We start from the raw sequence: 24,786 nt of genomic DNA on the forward strand, positions 1-24,786 counted from the left end.
ACTGGGCATTCTGAAAGTTGCTAATTTTGTCACCTCTGCTGATGCCTTGCTGGATTTAGCACTCTGATCTATTTTCCCCTGGGGCTAAGGGTTTCATCACAGAGCAGACTTGAAAGGGCCAGTAGCTATGGACTTATGTGCTTTGGTTCTGGCAAGTGTCAGGGCCTGGAACTTCAAAAGTTGGGTCTGGGGTACAGGGTATTTTGTTGTTGGTATAGCCCATGTCCTAGGATCCCAAAGTTAGCTTATGCCCAGGCTCAGCATCTGGCATAGTAGGTGTGTGGGTGGATGTTAGTCAGCATTCCTATTTGTGGAATTTTGCTTCCAGTTCTCTCTTATCCTGTGAAAATTGACTCTGTTTGCCTACCTTTCAAGTTGTATTCAGAGGAGAGCCCCTTCACACTGTCCTGTTATTGCTTTTTGACTCCTGTCATTTTGAGGTGCCTTTAAAAGATTGTTTTGGAAGGACTATCATAGATGTTTCACCTACAAAGTGGCCATCTTGGCTCTGCCTCTTCCCTTCCACTTATCAAGTGGGATTTAGAACACTTTTTCATATATTTCATATATTCATATTGATAGCTTTTATTTCTTCCTCTGAAAACTGCTGATTCATATTCTTTGACCATTTGTCAATTGGGGAATGGCTTATATTCTTATAAATTTGACTTATTTCTTTAAATATTTGAGAAATGAGACTTTTATCAGAGAAATTTGTTATAATTTTTTCCCCAGTTTGTTGTTTCCCTTTTAATCTTGGTTATATTGGTTTTGTTTGTATAAACCTTTTAAATTTGATAGAGTCAAAATTATTCATTTTACATCTATTGGTCATAAATTCTTCCCTTTTCCAAAGGTCTGACAGGTAAACTATTCTATATTCCCCTATTTTACTTATAATTTCACCCTTTATGTCCAAAAATATATATGTATTTTGACCTTATCTTGCTACAGGCTGTGATATAATGATCCTAACCTAATTTTTGCTATACTGTTTTCCTTCTGTGTTTTTGCTCCCACAGTTCTTTCTCTAGATGTGGATAAGGCTATTTCTCATAAATTCCACTGGATTGTCCTTGATAATTGCATTGCTGCTATTAGAAAAGTCTGTTACATTTAATTGTGCCACAATGTTTCAGTTTCTGTGAATAATGCTCTCCTGGTTCTGCTCCTTTCACTCTGCATCAATACCTGGAGGTCTTTATAATTCACACAGCAATCAATATCTTTAATATTTTCTTTAATGGTCTTGAATTTCTTCTCTCCAGTAAAAAACACTAAATATGATGAATTACATTATATTATTCTTATTATAAAAACAATATCTTGCTTTTAAGTCACTAAATACTTTGTCATTTTAAAATGAAAGTATGAATTAAATACATTTGCTTTTAATGCTTTTAAAAAATCTTGTATTTTATTTATACAGTTTTTCTTTTAACCTGTATGCTTCTCTGTAATTTGGGTTCTTGATCCCTAAGTAATACTGAGATATAATTCACTTCTCTGCTATGAATATAAATCATAGAATTGTTTTGGTGCATTGTTGTGAAGATTCTTATATATGAGATGTAGGCAAGGCATATCTCTTTTCCTCTGTCTCTAGTAGAATGTTAAGCAGAAAAAGATTGTTTTATTATCTTATACACTTAATAAATGCTTGTTGAATTGAATTGAATTTGAAGTTCCTTTTCTATTCATTGGAATCAATTCTACTTCCTAATGACATTTAAAAAAAATTTAAATAATGATATTAAGTTATTTAAATAATAAATGTTATGTTATTTTGGAATTATTAGGAACAGATTTATTGAATAAAATAAAGTTGATATGAATGAATACTATTCATTTACTCTATTAGCAAGCATTTATTACATAACAACACAGTGAGATTTTTAGAAGTCACCATAATTGGTTAGTAGAGTATATTATTTATTCTCTGATTTAAAAGATATATATATATATATATACATATATATATATATATATAAAACTACTGCTCATATTTTATACATAATTTTTTTCTAAGGGAAAAATTGGTATTGAACATTAATGATATATGATTGGCAGTGTTTCAACAAAAGAAATACGAGAGGAGAGAGATATTTCATATTCTGTTCTTTTTTTCATTCTTTTGATTCTGTTATATTGTTTTTTGATGTCTCATGAAGCCAAGAGAGAGAGACAGAGACAGAGAGAGGGAAAGAGAGAGAGAGAGAGAGAGAGAGAGAGAGAGAGAGAGAGAGAGAGAGAAGCTTGCATAATGGTTTGTTGGATAGAATGGTGGAAGTTTGGGAGATGTGTTAAACTGTTAAACTTCTGCCTCTGATACATATTACCTGTGTAATCATGGGTAAGTCATATGAGCTTGGGCATCTCATATGACCTTGGGCATCTCTCTAACACTTATTTATTAGTTTCAGATAATTTGTCATTTCTCTTGTGGAATAATAAGTCATTTTAGATTTTTTAGATTTGTAATTAGAAATGAGAGAATCCAACATACTTTCTCCAGGCCATTTATATTAGTTTTCCATGGTACACATATCACTCACCTGAGTCCTATCTCTACACTATTACTTTATTTAAATTGGACTGCATGAAGTATAGGTAGTCTTCCTTCTTTGAATGTAAAGACCATATTACAATTTTATTTCAACATATATTCATTAAATATTATGGATAGATTTAAATTGTGGGAGAAATGCAAAAATCAGAGATGACTTTGTCTCTAGTCTCATAGATTATCACATTCATAACCAAGTAACATAAAAATGAAACATAATACGTATATAAAAGAGATGCAAAAGAAATATTTTTTTGAGTTCTCAAAAGGAGGGGAAGTTATTACCAACTGGGAGGATTAAGGAAATCTTTATACAGGTTATGCAGATAAACTGGGCTTTAAATCATACAGGATTTTTAAACTTTTGTAACTCTGCAAGGGTCAGAACTATAGTGAACAAAGGCAGCAGAGTATTAGGATTTATATAGGATTTATATAGAGTAAGAGAAGAGGAACAAGTGGGAGATAAGAATTGGAAATAATAGGGTGAGAGTGTGTCAAGACAATTTTGTGGTAAGTTTATTTGTTAGATAATGAGGATATGCTATAAGGTTTTTTTTTTTTTTACATTTATTAATATTCATTTTTAACATGGTTACATGATTCATGCTCCTCCTTTCCCCTTCAACCCCCCCCCCCACACCCCCCCTACCCATGCGCATTTCCACTAGTTTTGTCATGTGTCCTTGATCAAGACCAATTTCCAAATTGTTGGTAGTTGCATTGGTGTGGTAGTTTCGAGTCCACATCCCCAATCATGTCCACCCCGACCCATGCGTTCAAGCAGTTGTTTTTCCTATATGTTTCCTCTCCTGCAGTCCCTCCTCTGAATGTGGGTAGCATCTTTACCATAAATCCCTCAGAATTGTCCTGGGTCATTGCATTGCTGCTGGTTCAGAGGTCCATTACATTCGATTTTACCACAGAATGTCAGTCTCTGTGTATAGAGTTCTTCTGGCTCTGCTCCTTTCGCTCTGCATCAGTTCCCGGAGGTCTCTCCAGTTCGCCTGGAACATCTCCAGTTTATTATTCCTTTTAGCACAATAGTATTCCATCACCCGCATTGCTATAAGGTTTTAAACAGATGAATGACATGAATTTTTCTCTACCCGAGGAAGACTACATAGCTTGGTATAAATTGTGGATTAGTAAGGTAGGGAAAAAAGCATGTATAAGAAGACTTATAGCTCTAATGGTATTCAGATGGGCAGTAGGTATTCAGGCCTTTAAAATGAAAATAGGATGAAGGGGATTTTTGATGATATTTAAATTGATCATCTTACCTGTAAGTCCCTTGGGATAATTCCCAGTGGGGAATATTAAGGATACGGAACATATATATGACTGGAACATTTATATATTGAGGTGTAGTCAATAGTAATTTTTATCAAAAATAATAAGTATCATTGAAGGAGGAAAATGATTTAAGTTTAGGATTAGATCAGTTGTTTTAGATGTGTTTTCACGTGTTTAGTTTTCTATAAGATGAACTATATATATCCAGATTTGATGAGTTTGTTGAATGAAAGAATGACAAAATGGATGATTGAGATTCAGCATACTGTTGTTGTAGGAAAAGAGAAGCATAATAAGGAAAAAAATTAAAAATGGAAAAAGGTAAGAATTTTTCTGTCTATTTTGTGTTTTTAGGATCACGTCTTCGCCAAGAAGATTTTCCTCCTCGGATTGTTGAGCATCCTTCGGATGTTATTGTCTCTAAAGGAGAACCAACAACTTTGAACTGCAAGGCTGAGGGCAGGCCAACTCCTACTATAGAGTGGTATAAAGATGGTGAGAGAGTGGAGACTGACAAAGATGATCCACGATCCCACCGCATGCTGCTGCCTAGTGGATCTTTATTTTTCTTGCGTATTGTGCATGGACGTAGAAGTAAACCTGATGAAGGAAGCTATGTCTGTGTGGCAAGGAACTATCTTGGTGAGGCAATGAGTCACAATGCATCTCTGGAAGTGGCATGTAAGTAAGAGCAATTAAAGTATTTGAAACATATATGTATTTATTTCCTCAGGAAATTTTTATTTAGTCAGTTTTTGGATCAATGCATTTTGTGTGACTTAAAATTTTGATTACTTGTTTACCTTTTTCATAGAAATCTTTTTAGTGAAAAATCATTAGTGCTGTAAAAATGTCGAGTTTGGTAATGACAGTGATGTTTAATATATAATTTGTTCTTATGGAAAAATATAGTTGACGATTTAAGTTGGACATATGGAAATCCAAAGCTTTCATATATTGTTCAAAATAATGTTCTGTTAACTATGCACATACTAAAGTGGTGAGTTGGCATTTTCCCCCCTAGCAATCATCTAAGTCTAAATAAAGATCTTAATATAGACTATTATTCTTTACCTTACATTACTGCATGACATGCCTAAATAATTTTGTGGTAATAAAAGTCCTTAATTAATATCATTCATGTTTTATTTCTCATGTGTAAGTAATATTCTATATATATCCACTATGAGTTTACCTTTTCATTGCTCATGGGCTATCTGAAATTTTTTTCTTCTGAGTCTGTGATTTTCAGTTATATGACATCATGGGATGAATATTAGTATTAAGAAAATAGTTTTGGCAGTGGTGAACTTTATGGAATTATTAAAATATTTGTAGTATTTGTATTGTTATCCTATTTTTTCTCTTACTGGAGAACTTTTGTAATATTATGCACTGTTTTCTGATTTACATTTTTAATCATTGATGTTAGTAGCTGTTCTTTGATTAAATATGCTTTATTACAAAAGGAAAACTATATTTTTTTAATTCTTTATGGAGGTTTCAAATTATACACTATGTATTTTGGGGAAATAACATAGAACTTGTGCTGACCTACATTATTAGAGAAATTTTCCTCTTCGGGGAGTTCTCCATAACAGTGAAACATAGGTCCAATCTTTTGTCTTTTGTTGTTCCAGAACTAACAACAGTTTGACAGTCAATCATGAACCTGATCTGAGATTATTTTATTATTTTTGTATAAAATTAAACTATTAGTGTTAATTTCTTTAATAGATTAAATAATAATTTGAGTATTATCTAAATTACATAGTTTTAGCTTCCAAAATGAAGTTTAGAGTAAATGCTAAGATAACATAAACAATATTCTGGATAGTGCATAACTAATTTAACATGGTTTTAAGAACATGAAAATATATTTCTGTGCAATTAATCAACAAATTCCAGTTGCAATTAATTTTACTTTGAAAAATATCATTATGGGATAATTAGTGTATTTAAAAAATACAAATGAGAAAACTGAGATAGAGATCTGTGCTATTAGACAGATCATGTAGAAAGTTAGTAGAAAGTCAATCAATAAGAAAATATTAAATTAAAAAATTAGAACTAAAATCCAATTCTGGTTCTTAGTTTTATGAGGACTAGAACTTCTATTTTTGGCCCTCCTACTTTAGTGCTCTTTCTAACTACCAGCCAAACTACCTTTAACATAATGGCAGAAATAATATTTTTGATAGACTTTTGAGTATATAACCTAAAGATATTGAATTTTTGTCCTCTTATTTTGGAGAACTACACAGTACATTGGAAGCCTTAAATATCTTCTAGATATTTAAATTATTTGTGGGCATCATTTAATTACTTGTCCTGTTTCTTGTTCTTAGTACACAATGAGCCCACCTCCTTTTCTAATCATATATCTACTAGAAGGTAACATCTAATTTATTTCTTATAAACCATATGTTACCAGTAATAAATAACCTACTACTATTTAGACCTGTCATTTCCCTTTGGGTTTCCTGTTGGAAAGATTTGTTTGGAAACAAAGTTGGAGAGATTTCCTGTGATATTTTTGAGAAAATTTAGACAAGAATAGAAAAGGATAAGAAAGTGTGGATGGGTTATGCTGTTACAGATAAAATTAATATAGATGGATATATTTAAAAATATTATGGGTTTATTAACAGCCATATTGATGATTAAAAAGAACCACGTGCTTGATAAGATCTAATTAAAAAATGGTCCTCCATACCTTCCCCTTGGCTGCTTCCTAGAAAAGAGAGCTTCCCAATCAAGTTCTGAGACTTTATACCTTCGTCTACATAATCACACTTCCTGCCCACCTGTATTACAGAAGAGGAATCATGGGAAATGTAGTTTTCATGTCCTCTAAATGTCCACAGGAAGTTTATACCAGAGACCTCGATATTAAAACTCAAGGAACCCCAAATTTCCAATATCACATTACCCCCTGAAGAGCCGGCGAGAGACTAGGCTCCTCAAATGCTCTTGTAAACATAACTAACTTTTAAATTACAGAAATTTGGGGATATAAAGAAAAAGAGGAAAAAAACAATGAACCAATGGTTGCTAGCTGCATTGACAAAAGCCAATTAGGGGCAGTCCCCTTTGGCATAAGAGTGTATATTTAAAACAAATGCATTCAACTTCCCATAGTTCAGTCAACTGCACCCCAAAGTTCAATTTGGATCTTCATGATCTTCAAGGCTCTTCAGGCATCTTCATAGTGCCTTCTCCAAACAGGTTCGTTGTCTGGATTCTGGGGAGATGGCAAATTTCTGATCCTAAAATTACTCTCAAAAGAATTTAAACTTTACATTATAGATTATATAAAACATACGTTCCCTTCTGAGAAGAATTATACATTCCCCCCTGAAATTACTCTCAAAAGAGTTAAAATTTTACATTATAGATTATAATACAGACATTATGATTATAAAGCTTACACACACACCCTGAGGAGAATCAATAACATATTCTCCCCTAAAGAGGGTACCCCAGTTCAGCTAAGGATGCATGGCTGAGTTACGAGGGTCTGTTCTGATGGAGTTATGAGATGATACATCCATTGAAGTCTACTTAGTGTTATGGAAAATGATAAAGATGAAGTATAGTGTAGGTTAGCGCTGTCAAGTAGATCAGGGTCTCAGAGTTTTAGTGCTAAATCTTCAGTTGCCTATTGGAAATCTCTGACTGAATGTATGATAATAATTTCGAACTTAATATGCCCCAGACAAAACTCATTAACTCCTAAACCCAACCCTCTTCTTAAGTTCTTAGTTTCAGTGAATTGTACCACTATTCATAAAATCATTTACATTCACAACCTCTCAGTCATACTTGATTTTTTTATGCTTAATCAGTTGGCTAGTCCCCAACATCTCTCACATTTACCCCTTTCTCTTACTCACACCATAACAACCCTCAGACATGCCTCAATGACTCTTTCCTAGGCTATTGTAGTTACCTCCTCGCTGTTTCTTTTAAATCTTTCCTTTCTCTAATTCATTGTCCGACAAATTGGTGTTTCTGAAGTTTTTTTTTTTTTTTTTTTTTTTTATCCTGGGACTCCATTCTAGGAGCATAGGGCCACAACCAGTAGGCAATGGGACACACAGTCGCTCAGGGTCACCCAACTGGGAAGTGTCTGAGCCCGGACTTAAACCTAGGACCTTTCGTCTCTAGGCCTGGCTCTCAATCCACTGAGCTAGCCCAGCTGCCCCTACTTTAGGTTGCAGTTTCTTTAGCAGATGTAGTTTTTACAGGGTGGGGTTGCTAGCCCCACACCCAACCCTCCTCCTTTTTCATCCGGGCTAGGGACCGTCCTTGGCCCAGGAGTGGTAAGGGTGGGCAGTAGGGGTCAAGTGACTTGCCCAAGGTCACAGAGCTGGAAGTGTCCGAGGCCGGACTTGAACCTAGGACCTCCAGTCTCTAGGCCTGGCTCTAAATCCACTGAGCCACTCAGCTGCCCCTGTTTCTGAAGTGCACAATGTAAAATGTCTTACTACACTGCTTTCTTGCTCAAGAAACTTCAGTATCTCCTGATTGCCTTAAGAATAAAATAGGAACTACTCTGGCATTTAAAATCCTTCGCAATTGGTTCCAGCCTTGATACAGGTTATCTCTTAGTGCCTGGAATACTTTCCCTTATCACCTTGTCTATTTGCTGAGCTTAAAGACTAACTTCTTTAAGACATTTTTTAACAATTAAGGAAATAAACTCAATTGTTAATGATTATCTTTCCTCCCCTCCAAAAAATGTGTGTGTGTTTTATAAATAGTTTGTTTTTACTCAACTATGAACACATTTTGCAATATTTTAATAGAAGAATGTAAGCCACTTGGGGAAAAGAACTTGTGGATGTTCTCTCTCTTCCTTTCCCACCCCCTACCCATGTTATCTTTTATTGTTGTTATTCATGGAATAATTCCTGGCAGTTGGTAAGTGTTTAATAAATTCATGTTGATTCATGCTTATTAATTGATAATGTCCCTTTTCATTTGAACTTTTTTGAGCTAAAAAGAATATGCATTTCTTGATGTTAGCATGTATATAACACAAGAAAGCTTATAGTTAAAATTTTAGAGGCAAACAGTACTTTAGAAATCATATAGTCTAACGCCTTCGTTTACTAGGTGTATGATCATGGACAATTTACTTAATTTCCCAAGCCTTGTCTGTTAAATAAAGATAATACTTGTAGTACCTGCTTGATGGCATTATGGCAAGGCTGAAATGTGGCAAGGTATATTTATATGTAATGTATGTAAAGTTTTTTGCAACTCATTGATGAAAAATGAAGATTTACAGAGGTTAAGTTAATGCAGCCAATTCATGCAGAGCTTGGTCTAGACTCATGGTGGCAAACCTATGGCCAATGTGCCGGAGGGGGAACTCAGAGCCCTCTCTGTGAACATGTACCTCATCGCCCCAGCACAGAATTTGCCAATTTTTGTTGCTAGAAAGCCAGAAGGATACAAGGCTGGCCTGTTCCCCTTCTTCTCTGCATGTGCATTTCTCACATCACCCACCCCTCTAAAAGATTTGCCATCACTGGTCTAGGCACTCACTCATGACTTCCAGTTCAGTAGCTCTTTCTACTCTAATAATAAGTTATATATATTTTAGGAAGTATATAATTTATCATATGCTTTTTTTAAACCCTTACCTTCCATATTAGGATCAATACTGGGTAATGGTTCTAAGGCTGAAGAGTGGTAAGGGTGGGCAATGGGGGTTAAGTGACTTGCCCAGGGCCACACAGCTGGGAAGTGTCTGTGGCCATATTTGAACCTAGGACCTCCCATCTCTGGGCTTAGCTCTCAAATCACTGAGCCACCCAGCTGCTATACTTTTTAGCAGCCTGTGATTTATTAATACAGTCATGTACTTATATACATTGGTCATCTGATTGTGAAGTGGTAATGTTATATGGTGAAGAATCACCTACAGGGATGGAGAAGTATGTAGTGAGCATGAGCAGATTATAGGCATTATCAATGAGGAATGAAGTATCCTGGAGAAGTGGTATAAAACAGAGATGTCAGAACATGTGACTTTGTACTGTGAGTATAGGGAGAATAAAATTTAATTGTAATGGGGAAATATTTAACAAATAATTAAAAATAAAATAAGGTAATCTTAATGTGTGGTTTTCCATTTGAATTTAACATCTTACGTGTAAAGGATGTCATTAGAGAAATGTTTTTAGTTCTTCCACCTCTAAAAATGGACCAGTTATATAATAAGATTATGTCTGAGTACTTCCTTGGCATCCACATAATGTTAGGAAAACTTATGGAAAGCAGTCAGCATGTAAAGTGGATGTCCTGTGGCAAATTGATGCGAGAACATGGATGAGAGTTGCATAAGATGGGCAGACAGGACTGTTATCTACCTCCTTGGAGGTAATAATACTCACATTGATAAGCTCACATATCTATTGAGGCTTTAGATTTTTAGATGAAGTGGTTCAGCAAGACACATTTATTTTTCTTCTGAGGGGAAATATTTGTCCTTTCATTAAAAAAAATTGCCTTGGTGACTTAGACAGAAGCACTTCTGTTTTTGTTTATGAAATGATTAGAAAACAAAATAGCTTTTTTTTCTTTTTAAGGAAAGAAATGTTACTTGGATTCTGTTGCTTTGTTTCTATATACAATAAAAAATTAAATAAATCTTTCATTACAAAATAAGATTATGTTATTTACAGTAAAGCAAAACAATACTTTTGATAGTTTCATTAAATTGACAGATTTATTTCTAGTTTAATTGATTTTTCTTTATATTGATAAATCATTTTACTGCTGGTGATTTATAGGTTTAATTTCAGTAAATTTTTTATTTGGAAGGAAATGAAAGAGAACATACCTTCAGAAAATTTAATTGTCAACCTTAATTGCTCAAGAGTAGAAGAAGACTATTTTGGTTGGGGAGGATGTTATGTAACAATGGACTTTTGTCCAATTGCCAAAAAATAGTGAGATATACTTTTATTTCTGATACAGATGATGTAAGAAAGCTAAAATGCGTTTAGCTAGTGAATATTTATCTTTCTTCTCATGCTATTTATATAGCTAATATTATTCAAAGTAATATCAAATAATAATATCACTGTATGATTAGATCTTTCCTATTAACTTGTCAGGCCTTTATGTGATTGGTCCATGATCATATGGCTGAGTTAGTCTAAATGATCTCTAAGGCCTGCTTCTATCATTAATACTATATATAATACTAAAATACTATATAATTTTAATATATTCACATATATTAATATACAATAATATACTAATACAATAATATCATAATTTTGACTCTAAGGTTCTGGGAGTGGAATGGATAAATTAGTATACTATAGAGTTGTATATTGTAATGATAGTTGTAATTTACAAAGCATGTTAAAGTTTTCAAAATATTTCACACATTTATCTCATTTAATTCTTGCAATAGCTTTGTGATAGAGGTGCTATTGTTATGTTCCATTTTAAGGAATAATTGCTTTCAGGAGGTAGATGAGAGACGGTAATTCACTGGTCTTTCCTTCCACCAGCTGCTCCATTTTGATTTTAGAGTGTTTTAGAATATTTTTTTCTGCTATGATAAGGACAGTATTCCAGACAAAAGTTTATTTCTGCAGGTCAAGGTTTTGTCTGGGCAATGGCTCTCCCATCAACACTGCCTTTAATAAACCATTTAGCTTCATGAAGACTACATATTCTGTGGACAAAATTCTGCATATTCAGGACAAAAATGTATAAGTTGAAATTAGACTCACTTGTTTTCTGTTTGAGCCTGATTCATTAGTCAAAATTTTTTATCAGCATCTGACTTTTCTCAGTCATCTTCAAGCCCAAAGTATTTTTTAAAAATTTAACAAATAGAACCACTGTTTTTGATAAACAATATCTGACATTGCTGAACTCATTGGATAGTATTCTAATGTGAAAAAAAAAAGTTGCAGTCACTAATATGGATAGTATTTCAGTTTCCAGCACCAGGGTGCCATGTGTAAGGAACAGGAAGTGTAGGAGAGATCCTCACAGAGATTGAGGTTGCCTCTGATCTAGGCTGAATCAGTGGCAGCCCCCAGAGATAGCAGCCATAGCCCCAGGTGTTAAATATGTGACAGCAGCTTGATCTATCGACCACTCTAAGAGAGAACTGTGGCCTAAATGAAAATTCATGAAAAATTGATGAAGTCTCCAGATTATTTATTTTTCTTTTCCTTTTCTCAGCACTGTGCCAGTGCACTAAGTAGAGATTAAATGAGGTGTTGAATGCTTTAGTGGCAAGAAGGTTGTGGTTCAGAGGTCAGGGGAGCATGCAGAAATGGATCTTTTACCCCCTACTTTTCTTACTTCTGAAGCAAAATACAAGGGCTTTTTAGATTAGCTGGGATTTGCTATAGCTTTGATATCAAAATAAAAAGCATAAATGTTGAAAGTAGATTTTTAGTGTTACTACAAAAGAGTGAACAGCTTCTGATTCATAATTCAATTGGAATACTAAGAATAGATTGAATTCCATGACTGTGAAGTGATTTTTTTTTCACTTCCATATTTCAGGACTCATGGTTGAACTAAAGTCACTTATAGAAAGTAAAGGTCTTGCATTATTTATAGGTCACAGAGTGCTGGAATAGCAAAGCTTTGGAAACATAACAATCCTGTTTATTTTAAATTGCAAACGAAATTGATGTTTTTTCTTTACCAATAAAAGAGGTTACAGTGGAAGACTGAATTTAGTAGGAGAGGTCACAGGTGGTGGTCAAATTGAGCTAAGTAAAAAATATTTATACTTTAAATGAACTATCAGTTGGCTTTTTTGATAAATTTTAAATCCATATGTTGTCATATTATCAACATTACTGAATGAACTCTGAATCCCCAAATACTTCCCTCCTACTCTTCCTTGCTTTTTTCCTGATTATTGTGTGCCACCTTCCAAGGGTAGTGTGGAATTTCAGAGCTTATTCCATTTCCCTCTTGCTTCTGAAGCAAGTGCACAGTCCTTTTTAATTTTTTCTAAGGGATTTTTAATGAATTAATGGAGAAGAGATGGAGCCTAACATTGTAGATAGTGATCAGGGTTCAGAATCAGGAAGACCTGAATTTGACTTCAAGACATATCATAACTTTGGGTCAGATCATTTAACTCCCTCTTTCTCATGAAACTCCCTAAGAGTATTTTTCTATGGTACAGAGTGATTTCTGTTGAATAAGGATGAAATCATAGGTCTAGACCAAAAATGATGGAGAAATAGAGGGAGAAAATCCTTCCTAGCTTAATAAATAATTGTTGATAACTATCCTTCATGTTTTTGCTATCCTCTGTTCCATGTTTCTTTTTCACCTTTTCCCTCTTGGATACTTTAGAATGGTAATTTCCAAACATATGACACATCATTTTTATTACCAAAAAAAATTGTCCCTGTACTTTTCATGGAAGTGTATGTAAATAATTTTCTCAGCTCATGTTTTATTCAAATGGAATGAATAATTCATTACAATTTTATAACAAAACATAAACAATGCTAAGCATATGATAAAATAACATGAAATATAAGCTTTACTTGTAATAATTTATAATTTTCACATTTAAAATTATAACAATAATAATATAGATTTAGAACTGATAGGGACTTCAGAGGACATCTAAGTTGATTCCTTTATTTTATAAATGAGCTGAGGAACAGGATGTTTAAATGTGTTCTCTAATGTCACAGGAAATATTAGAGATCATATTTGAACACAAATCTTCTCACTCCTAGATACTTCTCTTTCAACTATACTGTCCTGCTTCCCCTCAATATTACATTGCTAGGATTAGGGAATGACATTCATTTTTAGGTGGGACTCACTCTACCTGTTACTAATTTATTGTCCATATTCATTCTATTCTGGATCTTAGGTAACCAAGAGGGTATTTTGTGATTTTTTTCACATTAATTACTAATGTAACATCTTTTTCATTAATTAAATAATTAACTCTGAGCTACCACTCTAGTGACATCCTAGTGACGGTCCCCTTCAGACAGCATCTAGATATCTAGAAGATACAGCAATAGCTATCTCTATAGCTATAAATAGAGAAGTGTATGGAATATACAGGAGGGCCTAACCCCTCTTCTGTGAGGTAATAATGAGCCCTTTTTCAGGGATACTCACCTACATTCAATGTCAACCTATCACCCAACTCTCATTTGTGTCAAGACAGGTCTCAAACCCATCAGTGACTTAGGAGGGTGTCAACCTCAAGTATGTGAAATCTTCCTCTGGCAGAATGAGAACTTGAGAATAGTTTGTTCCACTGACCATGAAGATAGCTTATGCAGACACTGTTGGGTGTTTAGAGCTTGGCCAGACACAGAAAATGTCAAAAATCATCCATGGCATCACTCCAAGTCATCCTGACTTTTGTCTTGCCACTGGACGTGGATGACTCTGGAGGACAGAGTGGGACGGATAACTTCGTGTAACTCTGCCTCACTTAAATCCAATTTATAAGCATTGGTTCTCTTTGAAATGAAGTTTTAAATAATAATAATAATAATGATTAAAAGGTGACATAGATTATATAAAGATAGAGTTAGAAGTACTTTAGTTCCAGAGCTTAAGAGCTGGGATGTATAAACTTGTTTTTATAAAAACTATTTTGGTAACTATTTCAATATAATAGCTTTACTTTGTATTTTATTTTATGAACTTAAAAATATTATTTTGAGAAGGGTTGCATAAGCTTTGCCAGACTGCCAAAGAGGTATATTACATAAAAGGTCAAGAATTCTAGGTCTTGTCCCGTCGCTCTCATTTTACAGATTAGAAATGGAAAACTAGAGTTAAATGACTTAGCCAGGGATTTAAAACATCAAAGATACTATATCACCCAGGTCTTCTTGATGCCAGAATCAGTGCAATTTCTTCTAGCACCCTTTTTCCCAAACTAAATTCTGTTTGATTACTTCGTAGATATTTATATTTATTCACTTTATGTTAATGAATTTCATAATATTATATGTACTTGTCTCCCCTGTAAGGATATAAGCTCCTTGTCAATTGATCAATTAATTGTATATGCGTTTGGTGTCATAAGTGGGAAAAGAGTATATGCAACAGTATTTGCTATGGCACATTTTCCTTCTAAAGCAAGAATTTGTCTCCATGTATAAAGCAGACTGATAAATAACAAGGAGGAAGTTGCTGTGTATTCCTTTTTTAGATATTTAACAAGTTGTATTGTTTTCCTGTTTATAAACAAGTTAGTTAAAAAGAATTGAACAAGAATGGTATATTACAAAAAACTTGAAGTTCATGATTAAAAATTGTAGACTTGAGTTTACATTTCGTAGATTTGATTGACTTTTCACTGAAGTGCTTAAATAAGATATCTTAAAATTCTATGATTATACCTTTTTACAATCATTATTTGTTTGGACTAGGAGGAGTCCTTGGACAAATTCTACTTGAAAATTTCTGCTATATAAAATTTCTTATCTTCTGAGGTAGCAGATAATTAATTAATTGCATTTTGTGGACTAACTTAATACTCACATGCTTTTTCACTGGAACACAGATCTTGACTCCAGTGAAGACTGAAAAAGAAGCTGCATTAGATGATTATATTCTTTCTAGATCTGCTTTGCATTTTTCTCATGTTAAAAAATGGTTGTGTTTAATATTCATATAGCATTTCCACATAAAGCAGCCTTATCTGTTCAATCAAACTACCTTTAATAAATCAATTTAAAAAATAGAAAAGATATTAGGAATACTTTTATAAAATCTATTCATTTTATAGATGAAAAAAACTGTCTTTTCAAAAGGTAAAATCTCAGTTGCTCAAGTTCATAGATCTAGTTAGTTGCAGAGCCAGGATCAAAACTTAAATATCTTGACTCATAGCTCAGGGTGCTTCCTATTCCTTCATTCCTTGGAGCATCATTGATGAATAATAGGGAATCACTTTGACAAGAATATCATTTATCCCACAGGATTGGAGGGAGTTTACAGTTTGTGGACTTTATTTCAATTTCCTTAAGTTGAAAACAAAAAAGAACTATGTAAATCTGCTCTGAAGGATGAAAATTTTCCTAATTTTTGGAAATAGATTATTGAATTATTATGTGGCTTTGCAAATCCTACATATAGAAGAGTACGCAGACCATTTAAGCAGAGACAGCACAAAACAGAAAACTAGTCTGAAAGTCAAGACTCTTGATTTCTAACGTCTGCCCTTGCACTAACTAGTTGAATCACTTTGGGCAAATTACTTTTATCTTTGCTTCAGTTTCTTTAGAGATACCTTTGTAGTATAGTGAATAAGTGCTGGGCCTAGTGTTAGAAATACCTGTGTTCATATCTGACTTCAGATATTTACTAGCTCTGTGGGACCTTGGGCAAGTCACTTAACCCATTTTTGCCACAGTTTATTCAATTAATTATAATATTGCCTATCTCCCAAGATTATTGAAAGTGTTCAATGAGGTAATATTTATAAAGTTTTAAGTACAATGCTTGATACAGTGAAAAAACATAAGTTTTTCCTTCCTTCTTCTTTCTCTAATTCCCTTCTTCCCTTCCTTGTAAAATGAGGAGCTGTACTAGATGATTTCTAAAGTAACATTTAACTATGAAATTTTGTAATTGTGATAGTTCAGTAATAAACTTTTGTATATTTACTTAAAGGTATTATGATAATACTTTTTATTTACAGTGAATACTTTTCGTGATCCTTTTTCACATTTCATCTAGTTCTGTTTCCACTCAGCACCCTGGGTATTTGGACATCATTTAATCAATATTCAGCAAAAGCTCATTTATTCCTTTTTTCCATATTCTCATAGCTTCCTCCTTTTCTCAGTTATTTTGCCACTATAAATCATATTATGTAACGTATTACCCTCAAGCATCAATCAAAGAAGCTTCAATTTTGCTTAAGGAGACTTGCTTTTACTTCAAGGCAATAAGATTATTTGGCTGCTTCTTCTAAAATTTACATAGTTGAATTGCTAATGATGACAGTGGTCCACTGCATTTTTTGTTAACTTGTGATTTCATTATTTTGCAAAACTCCTTATGTGGATTCTTCTTCAAGTACTCTATATCAAAATCCATCTCATTTATAATTTCTATTATATCTAACTTCTCTAAAATTCTATTTATCCCATAACTTCTTTGCCTGTTTAATGGTTGGGTTTATCTAGGTCTGAGGTCTCCCACTATTATAATTTTACTGTCCATTTCCTCCTTTAACTTGTTTAATGTTTCCTTTAAGTATCTGGATACTAAAGGAATTTGGTGCACATATGTTCAGTACTGATAATACTTCCTTGTCTACAGTATCTTTTAATAAATCTAGTTTCCTCATTAATATTTTTAATTAAACCTATTTTTGTTTTGCTTTGTCTCAGATGACAGTTGTCACTGCTGCCTTTTTTACTTTAGCTGAAGTATGAGATTCTTATCTTAACCATATATCATTGTTTTAAGTTTATTTTAAAAATAAATAATATATAGTTAGATTTTGGATTTTCATCCATTTTGCTTTCCTCTTCTGTTTTATGGGTATTTATTCTTTTCATATTCACAAATATGATTGATAACTGTGTATTTCCTTATATTCTACTGTATTATATGTGTATCCTTAAAAAACAAACATATTCCCTCTCAAGAGTCTATTTTACTTGTTACCACTGCCTCTTCTAATCTATTTATCCTCTAATTTCTCCCACTCTTTTTTCCATAACTCATTTCCTATATACTTCTTTGTTGAATAAGATGAATTCCTCTACTCAACTATGTGTTAATATATTCTTTTCTCCTTGAATTAATTCAGATGATAGTGAGGCTCAAGCATTGCCTGCCTCCCACTATTATCCTTTCATTGTATAAACACTTCCTTTTATATTCCATGTACTCCATTGCTATATTATTTTGCAATCATCGAAATATAATAAAATCACTTTCAGACTATTTTCCTGATTAGGTGCTTTGTAAGGCTTCCTGTGATGGTAAAGTTTATGATTTCCCCATATAAAAATAACAGTTTAAACATTTTTAATCCCTTATGATTTCTTACTCATATTTAATTTTTGTACTTCTATTGTGTTTTGTGCATGAATGTTAAATTTTGTACGCAGCTCCATACTTTGAATCAGAAATGCTTGGAAATTCTCTCTTTGATTAAATATTCATTTTCCCCAGAAGGATTAAACACACTTTTTGGTCAGTATGTTATTATTTTTGGTTGCAAACCTAGATCCTTTGCCTTTTTGTACATCAGATTATAATCCTCTTTCTTCATATTTTTAGCTAATATATCTTGTGTGACCCTAAAAGTGACATCTTTTTTTTATTATTTTAAGTGTTATTTTAAAATTTTTTTCTGAGGTTACACATTATCTCTCCCCTGCCCTCCTTCAGGAAGTGAGAAGTAATTCTACTGGGTTATACATATATATATATATATATATATCAAAACCTATTTCCATATTATTCATTTTTGTAATAATCTTTTAAAACCAAAATCCCAAAACATATACCCATATAAACAAGTGATAAATCATGTATTTTCTTCTGGATTTCTACTCCCACAGTTCTTTCTCTAGACGTGGATAACATTCTTTCTCACAAGTCCCCCAGAATTGTCCTGGATCATTGTATTGCTATAAGTAGCAAAGTCAATTACATTTGATCTTCCCACACAATGTTTCAGTAACTGTGTATAATGTTCTTGTGGTTCTGCTTATTTTGCCCTACATCAGTTGATGTAGGTCTTTACAGTTCTTATAGAAATCAATCAATTCATTATTGCTTATAAGACAATAGTATTCCATCACTATAATATGCCACAATTTGTTCAGCCATTCCCCAATCGAGGGGCATCCCATCCTTTTCCAATTTTTTGCCACCACAAAAAGAGCAGCTATAGATATTTTGGTACAAACAGATCCTGGTGGTATTGTTGGATCAAAGGGCATGCATTCTTGCATAATTCCAAGTTGCCATCCAGAATGGTTGGATCAATTAACAACACTACCAGCAATGTATTAGTGTCCCAATTTTGCCACATCCCCTCCAACATTAGTTATTTTCCTTTGTTGTAATACTAGCCACTCTGCTAAGTGTAAGGTGGTACCTCAGAGTTGTTTGGATTTGCATTTCCCTAATCAGGAGGGATTTAGGACATTTTAAAATATTATTATTAATAATTTTGATTTCTTCATCTAAAAACTGCCTGTTCCTATCCCTTGACCATTTGTCAATTGGGGAGTGATTTGATTTCCTCTAAATTTGACTTAGTTCTTTGTGTATTTGAGAAATTAGACCTTTTTTAGAGAAACTTATTATTTTTCTCCCCAGTTTGGTGCTTCCCTTCTAATTTTGGTTGCATTAGTTTGGTTTGTACAAAACCTTTTTACATCTTGTAATCTTCTCTCTCTTGCTTGATCTTAAATTCTTCCCTTCTCCATAGATCTGACAGTTATACAATTCCATGTTCACCTAATTTACTTATATTACTCTTATGTTTAAGTCATTTACCAACTTGGAACTTATCTTGGTACAGGTTGAGAGATATTTATGTAAACCTAATTTTTGCCATACTGCCTAAATTTTCCCAACAGTTTTTTTTTTCCAAATAGTGAGTTCTTATCCCAAAAGCTGCGATCTTTGGGTTTTTTGAATACTAGATTGCTGATGTCATTTCTCCCTAGTCTATGCCATTGATCCACCCCTTCTATCTCTTAGCCAGTATGGGTTTGATGATGACTGCTTTATAGTACAATGTAAGATCTAGTACTGCTCGGGCACCATTATTTACATTTTTTTATTAATTTCATTGATATTCTTGATCTTTTGTTCTTCTAAATGAATTTTGTAATTTTTTTTCAAATTCTCTAAAATAGTTTTTGGGTAGTTTGATAGGTATAGCACTGAATAAGTAAATTAGTTAAGGTAGAATCGTCATTTTTATTTATAAACTTATCCTACCCATGAGCAATGAATCTTTTCCCAATTCTTTAGATTGTTTAATTAGTATGAAAAGTGTTTTGTGGTTGTGTTGATATAATCCTGTGTTTGTCTTGGTAGATATATTCCCAAATATGTTATATTGTCTGAGTGATTTTAAATGGAGTTACTCTTTCTAACACTTACTGCTGATTTTTGTTAGAAATATATAGAAATGCTGATGATTCATGCAGATTTATTTTGTATTCTGCAACTTTGTTAAAGTTTTTATTTCCACTAGCATTTTAGCTGATTTTCTCAGATTCTCTAAGTATACTATCATATTTTCCACAAACACTGATAGTTTAATTTTCTCATTGCTTACTTTAATTACTTTAATTCCTTTTACTTCTCTTTGCTACTGCTGGCATTTCTAGTACTATATTAAATAATAGTGGTGATAAGGGGCATTCTTGCTTCATTCCTGATCTTATTGGGAAGACTTCTATGTTATACCAATTGCTGATGATACTTGCTGATAGTTTTTTAAAATAGATATTACTTATTATTTTGAGGAAATACCCTTTTATTTCTGTACTTTCTAGTATTTTCAGTAGGAATAGATGTTGTATTTTCTTGAGATAATCATCTGATTTCTGATAGTCTGATCATAGATTTTCTTAATATTAAACTAGTCTTGCATTCCTGATATAATTACCACCTTGTCATAGTGAATAATCTTCATGCTATATTGCTGTAGTCTCTCTGCTAATATTTTATTTAAAATTTTTGCATCTATGTTCAATAAGGAGATTGGTCTGTATATTTCTTTTTCTGTATTTGGTCTGCATCACTTAGGTATCAGAACCATATTCGTGTCACAAAAAGAATTTATTAAGACTCCTTTGCTTATTTTGTCAAATAATTTTTATAGCATTGGGATTAATTTTTCTTTAAATGTTTGATAGAATTCACTTGTGTATCCATCTGGCCCTAGGGATTTTTTCCCAGGGAGGTCATTGATGGCTTGTTCAATTTCCTTTTCTGAGATAGGATTGATCGTATTTCCTCTTTTGTTAATCTAGGCGGTTTATATTTTTGTAAATATTCATCTTTTTCACATAGATTGTTATATTTATTGCCATGTAATTTGGCAAAAAGCTCTTAATAATTACCTTAATTTCCTCTTTGAGTTTTTTCATTTTTGATACTGTTAATTTGATTTTCTTCTTTCTTTTTTAAAATTAGATTGACTAGTACTTTATCTATTTTATTTATGGGAAGCCGATGTGTGAAGAAAACAAAATTTTCTCTCAGGATTTCTACAAGGCTTCTGTTGAAACTTTCATCAAATTAATCAAAAATCTATGTAATTATCCATGGTGTATTTATAATTCTTCCGAGTACCTAACACAAAATATACTCCAAAAACATATCTATCTCTGTGCAAGGAAACAGAGTAGTGATGCTATTCTAACCTTTATCCCAAAACATAAGCCTTCAGTGGAAATACTAAGACCAAGACAAAAGGAGAGCTAGCAGTTTATTCACTCTATATCTATATTATAGTGGTTAATTTGATTTTTAAAAAGACAGAAGAGAATCAAATTAAAAGTATCAAAAATGAAAAGGAAATTAAGGCAATCACTAAAGGCTATTTTGCCCAATTATATGACAATAAATATTACAACCTATGTGAAATGGATGAATTTTTACAAAAATAAAAAATAAAAATAAAATAAAAAATACAGAGGCCTACTACCAGTATCAGATCTTAAACTGTACTACAAAGTGGTGATCATTAAAACAACCTGGTACTGACCAAGAGATAAAAGGGTGGATCAATGGAATATGTTAGGGGTAAATGACCTTAGGAAGTTAGTGTTTGATCAAACCAAAGATCCCAGCTTTTGGGACAAGAACCCTCTATTTGACAAAAGCTGCTGGGAAAATGGAAAAACAGTATGGGAGAGATTAGGTTTAGATCAACATCTCACACCCTATACCAAGACAAATTCAGAATGGGTAAATGACAAAAGATGTAAAATAAAATAATTGTTGTTCAATCATGTACAACTTTTCATGAACCCATTTGGGGTTTTCTTGGCAAAGATAGTGGAGTTGTCTGCCATTTCCTTCTCTAGTTCATTTTTACAAACAAGGAAATAGAGACAAATAGGACTAAGGGACTTGCCCAGTGTCACACCAAAAGTTAGTGTCTGAAGCTAGATTTGAGTTCAGGAAGATAAATAATCTTTACTTCATGCACACCAATTTATACACTTTGCCATTGTATAGTAGAGTAAGCTTTAAAATAAAATTTCAGTATTTGGAAGAATTATAAATATATCAACGATAACTAGGTAGATTTTTGATTAATTTGATGAAAATTTTACAAGAAGCATCATAGAAGTCATCATAGAAGATTTTTTTCTTCACAAACTTCGATTTGTTTTAAAAGAACCTTTGGGAAGATGGTGGCAGAGTAAGGAGCAGCTGCTCGAACTCTCCTAATCAAAGCATACAGGACTCCTCAAGGGGACATGAAAACGAATCCAGACGAACGAAGGAATCCCACAGTGGGGCACAGCATTGAAGGTACATGGAACTGGGGCATTTTCACGCTGTGAAGGGGTGAAACAGCTCTCACTAAAACACGAGAGGAAGAAGCCCCTCCACCACCCCCCACAACATGCACAGTGCCAAGGCCAACGCACAAGAGTGAAAGAGGGATTGGGGCAACCAGTGAGTCACTGGCAGCTCCAGGGCTTATACCTGAGAGCTGCAGGACGTAGGACCCCAAGTGGCTAAAGAACCCGCACAGACTTTCCTGAGCCTCTGCTAGGTGGGAACATTGCCCTAGACGCGGACAAAGATCTCGAACTCACGGACTTTCCCGAGCGTCTACGCGGGTGAAGACATTGCCCTAGGCGTGGACAAAGATCTCGAGCTCACGGACTTTCCCGAGTGTCTGAGTGGGTGAAGACATTGCCCTGGGCGCAGACAAAGATCTAGAGCTCACGGACTTTCCCGAGTGTCTGCACGGGTGAAAGCAGTGCCCTAGGCGTGGACAAAGAACTCGAGCTCAGGCTTGGACCTCGAGTGGGGACCCGGTGCAGACGGGATCGAGGCTGTGGAAGCAGCCCCTGAAACTGCTGAAGGAGCCTCGGGCAGAGGGGCATAGCGGGGACGACCAGGAGGCTTGACCCCGAGGACAAGGATACTGGAGCCCTCGGGAGCTTAGAAAGTGCAGGCAGACCCTGAGTGTGAAGACAAAGCTGAAAAGGGGCAGGGCTAACAATGGCAAGCCAAGAACCCCAGAAGAAAAAGATTATCAAGAAAAACTCTGGAACACTCGACAACTTTTACACAGAGAAAATCCAGACAACAGAGGAGGACAAACAAGTATCCAAACCTTCCCAAAACAATGAAAACTGGTCACAAGCTATTGAAGAGTTCAAAAATGAGATGTTGAGGAAGATGGAAGAGATCTGGCAAGAAAATAACAGCTTAAAAGGCAGAATTTCACAATTGGAAACTGAGGCAAGTTAACTGAAGACCAGAAATGACCAGATTGAAAAGGAAAACCAGTCCCTAAAGGCTAGAATTGAACAATTAGAAGCCAATGATCTCTCAAGACAACAAGAACAAATAAAACAAAGTCAAAAGACTGATAAAATAGAAGGAAACATGAAATATCTCAATGAGAATGTGACAGACCAAGAAAACCAGTCTAGAAGAGACAATTTGAGAATCATTGGTCTTCCAGAAAAAGCAGAAATTAATAGAAACTTGGACTCCATACTTAAAGAAATTATTCAGCAAAATTGCCCTGAAGTCCTACAACAAGAGGGCAATATAGACATTGAAAGGATCCATAGATCACCCTCTACACTGGACCCAGAAAAGTCAACACATAGGAATATAATAGCCAAATTCAAGAGCTTTCAAGTAAAAGAAAAAAATCTTACAAGAATCCAGAAAGAGACAATTCAAATATCAAGGAGCACCAATCAGGATCACACAGGATCTGGCAGCCTCCGCGCTAAAAGACTGCAAGGCTTGGAATACGATATTCAGAAAAGCAGGAGAGGTGGGCCTTCAGCCATGGATCAACTACTCATCGAAACTGACTATATACTTCCAGGGGAAAGTATGGGCATTAAACAAAATTGAAGATTTCCAAGTTTTTGCACAAAAGAGACCAGGACTAAATGGAAAGTTTGATACCCAACCACAGAAATCAAGAGAAACATGAAAAGGTAAATAAGAAACACAGGGAAAAGAAAGAAAACTTATAATTTTTTAAATTTGACTCTTTAAAGGCTTCAATAAGATCTAATTATCTGTATTACTATGTGGAGAAATTCTATGTATAATTCTCTGTAGTGAACTCTATTCACTATTATAATATTCACTATTAATAACCAGAAGAATAATTCATAGGGAGAGGACAGGATACTAAATGGTCTAAGATGACATGGGGGGTGGGAAAGAGGGAAATGAATAGTAGGGGACACCAAGAGAAATCTGAGTAAATAAGAAAAATAGGATATTCTATTACACACAAAGAGGGCATGGGAAGGGGAGGCGATAAATGCTATTATAAGAAGGAGAGGAAGAGAGCATTAAGAGGTAATAATCAAACCTTACTCTCAGTGTAATTAACCCAGAGAGGGAAGAGTAGCTTTATTATCCATTCGGATAAAAAATTCTATCTAACCCTACTGAGAAAGTCAGAAGGGATAAACCAAGGGGAGCAGGGAAATGGGGAGGTCAAAAAAAGGCAGGAGAGAAGAATGGGGAGGGAATTCAATAGGCCTTTAAAAACAAAAATAGGGGAATAACAAGGGAGGGGGCAGAAAGGGAAGTCAATCAAGGGAGGGGATAAGGGATACTGGCTCAAAGCAAACCACTGGTTTAAAAGAAAATAGTGTAAGAAGAAGGGATGGGTCTAGGGGAGGATACAAAAATGTCAGTTAATGCAC

At 34.1% G+C, this 24,786-nt stretch overlaps 1 protein-coding gene across 1 annotated transcript in view; it reads left to right on the forward strand.

Moving 5' to 3' along the window:
- Positions 1-2,349: 2,349 nt before the first annotated feature.
- ROBO2 (roundabout guidance receptor 2) overlaps positions 2,350-24,786 on the forward strand; it is a 773,029-nt gene continuing 750,592 nt past the window's right edge. The window contains exons 1-2 of the mRNA XM_044669246.1: positions 2,350-2,353; positions 4,217-4,543. Coding sequence (XP_044525181.1) covers positions 2,350-2,353; positions 4,217-4,543 — 331 coding nt within the window. The remainder of the gene's footprint in view (positions 2,354-4,216; positions 4,544-24,786) is intronic.

This window comes from Gracilinanus agilis, chromosome 3, assembly GCF_016433145.1.
Source record: "Gracilinanus agilis isolate LMUSP501 chromosome 3, AgileGrace, whole genome shotgun sequence".
Lineage (NCBI taxonomy): Eukaryota > Metazoa > Chordata > Mammalia > Didelphimorphia > Didelphidae > Gracilinanus > Gracilinanus agilis.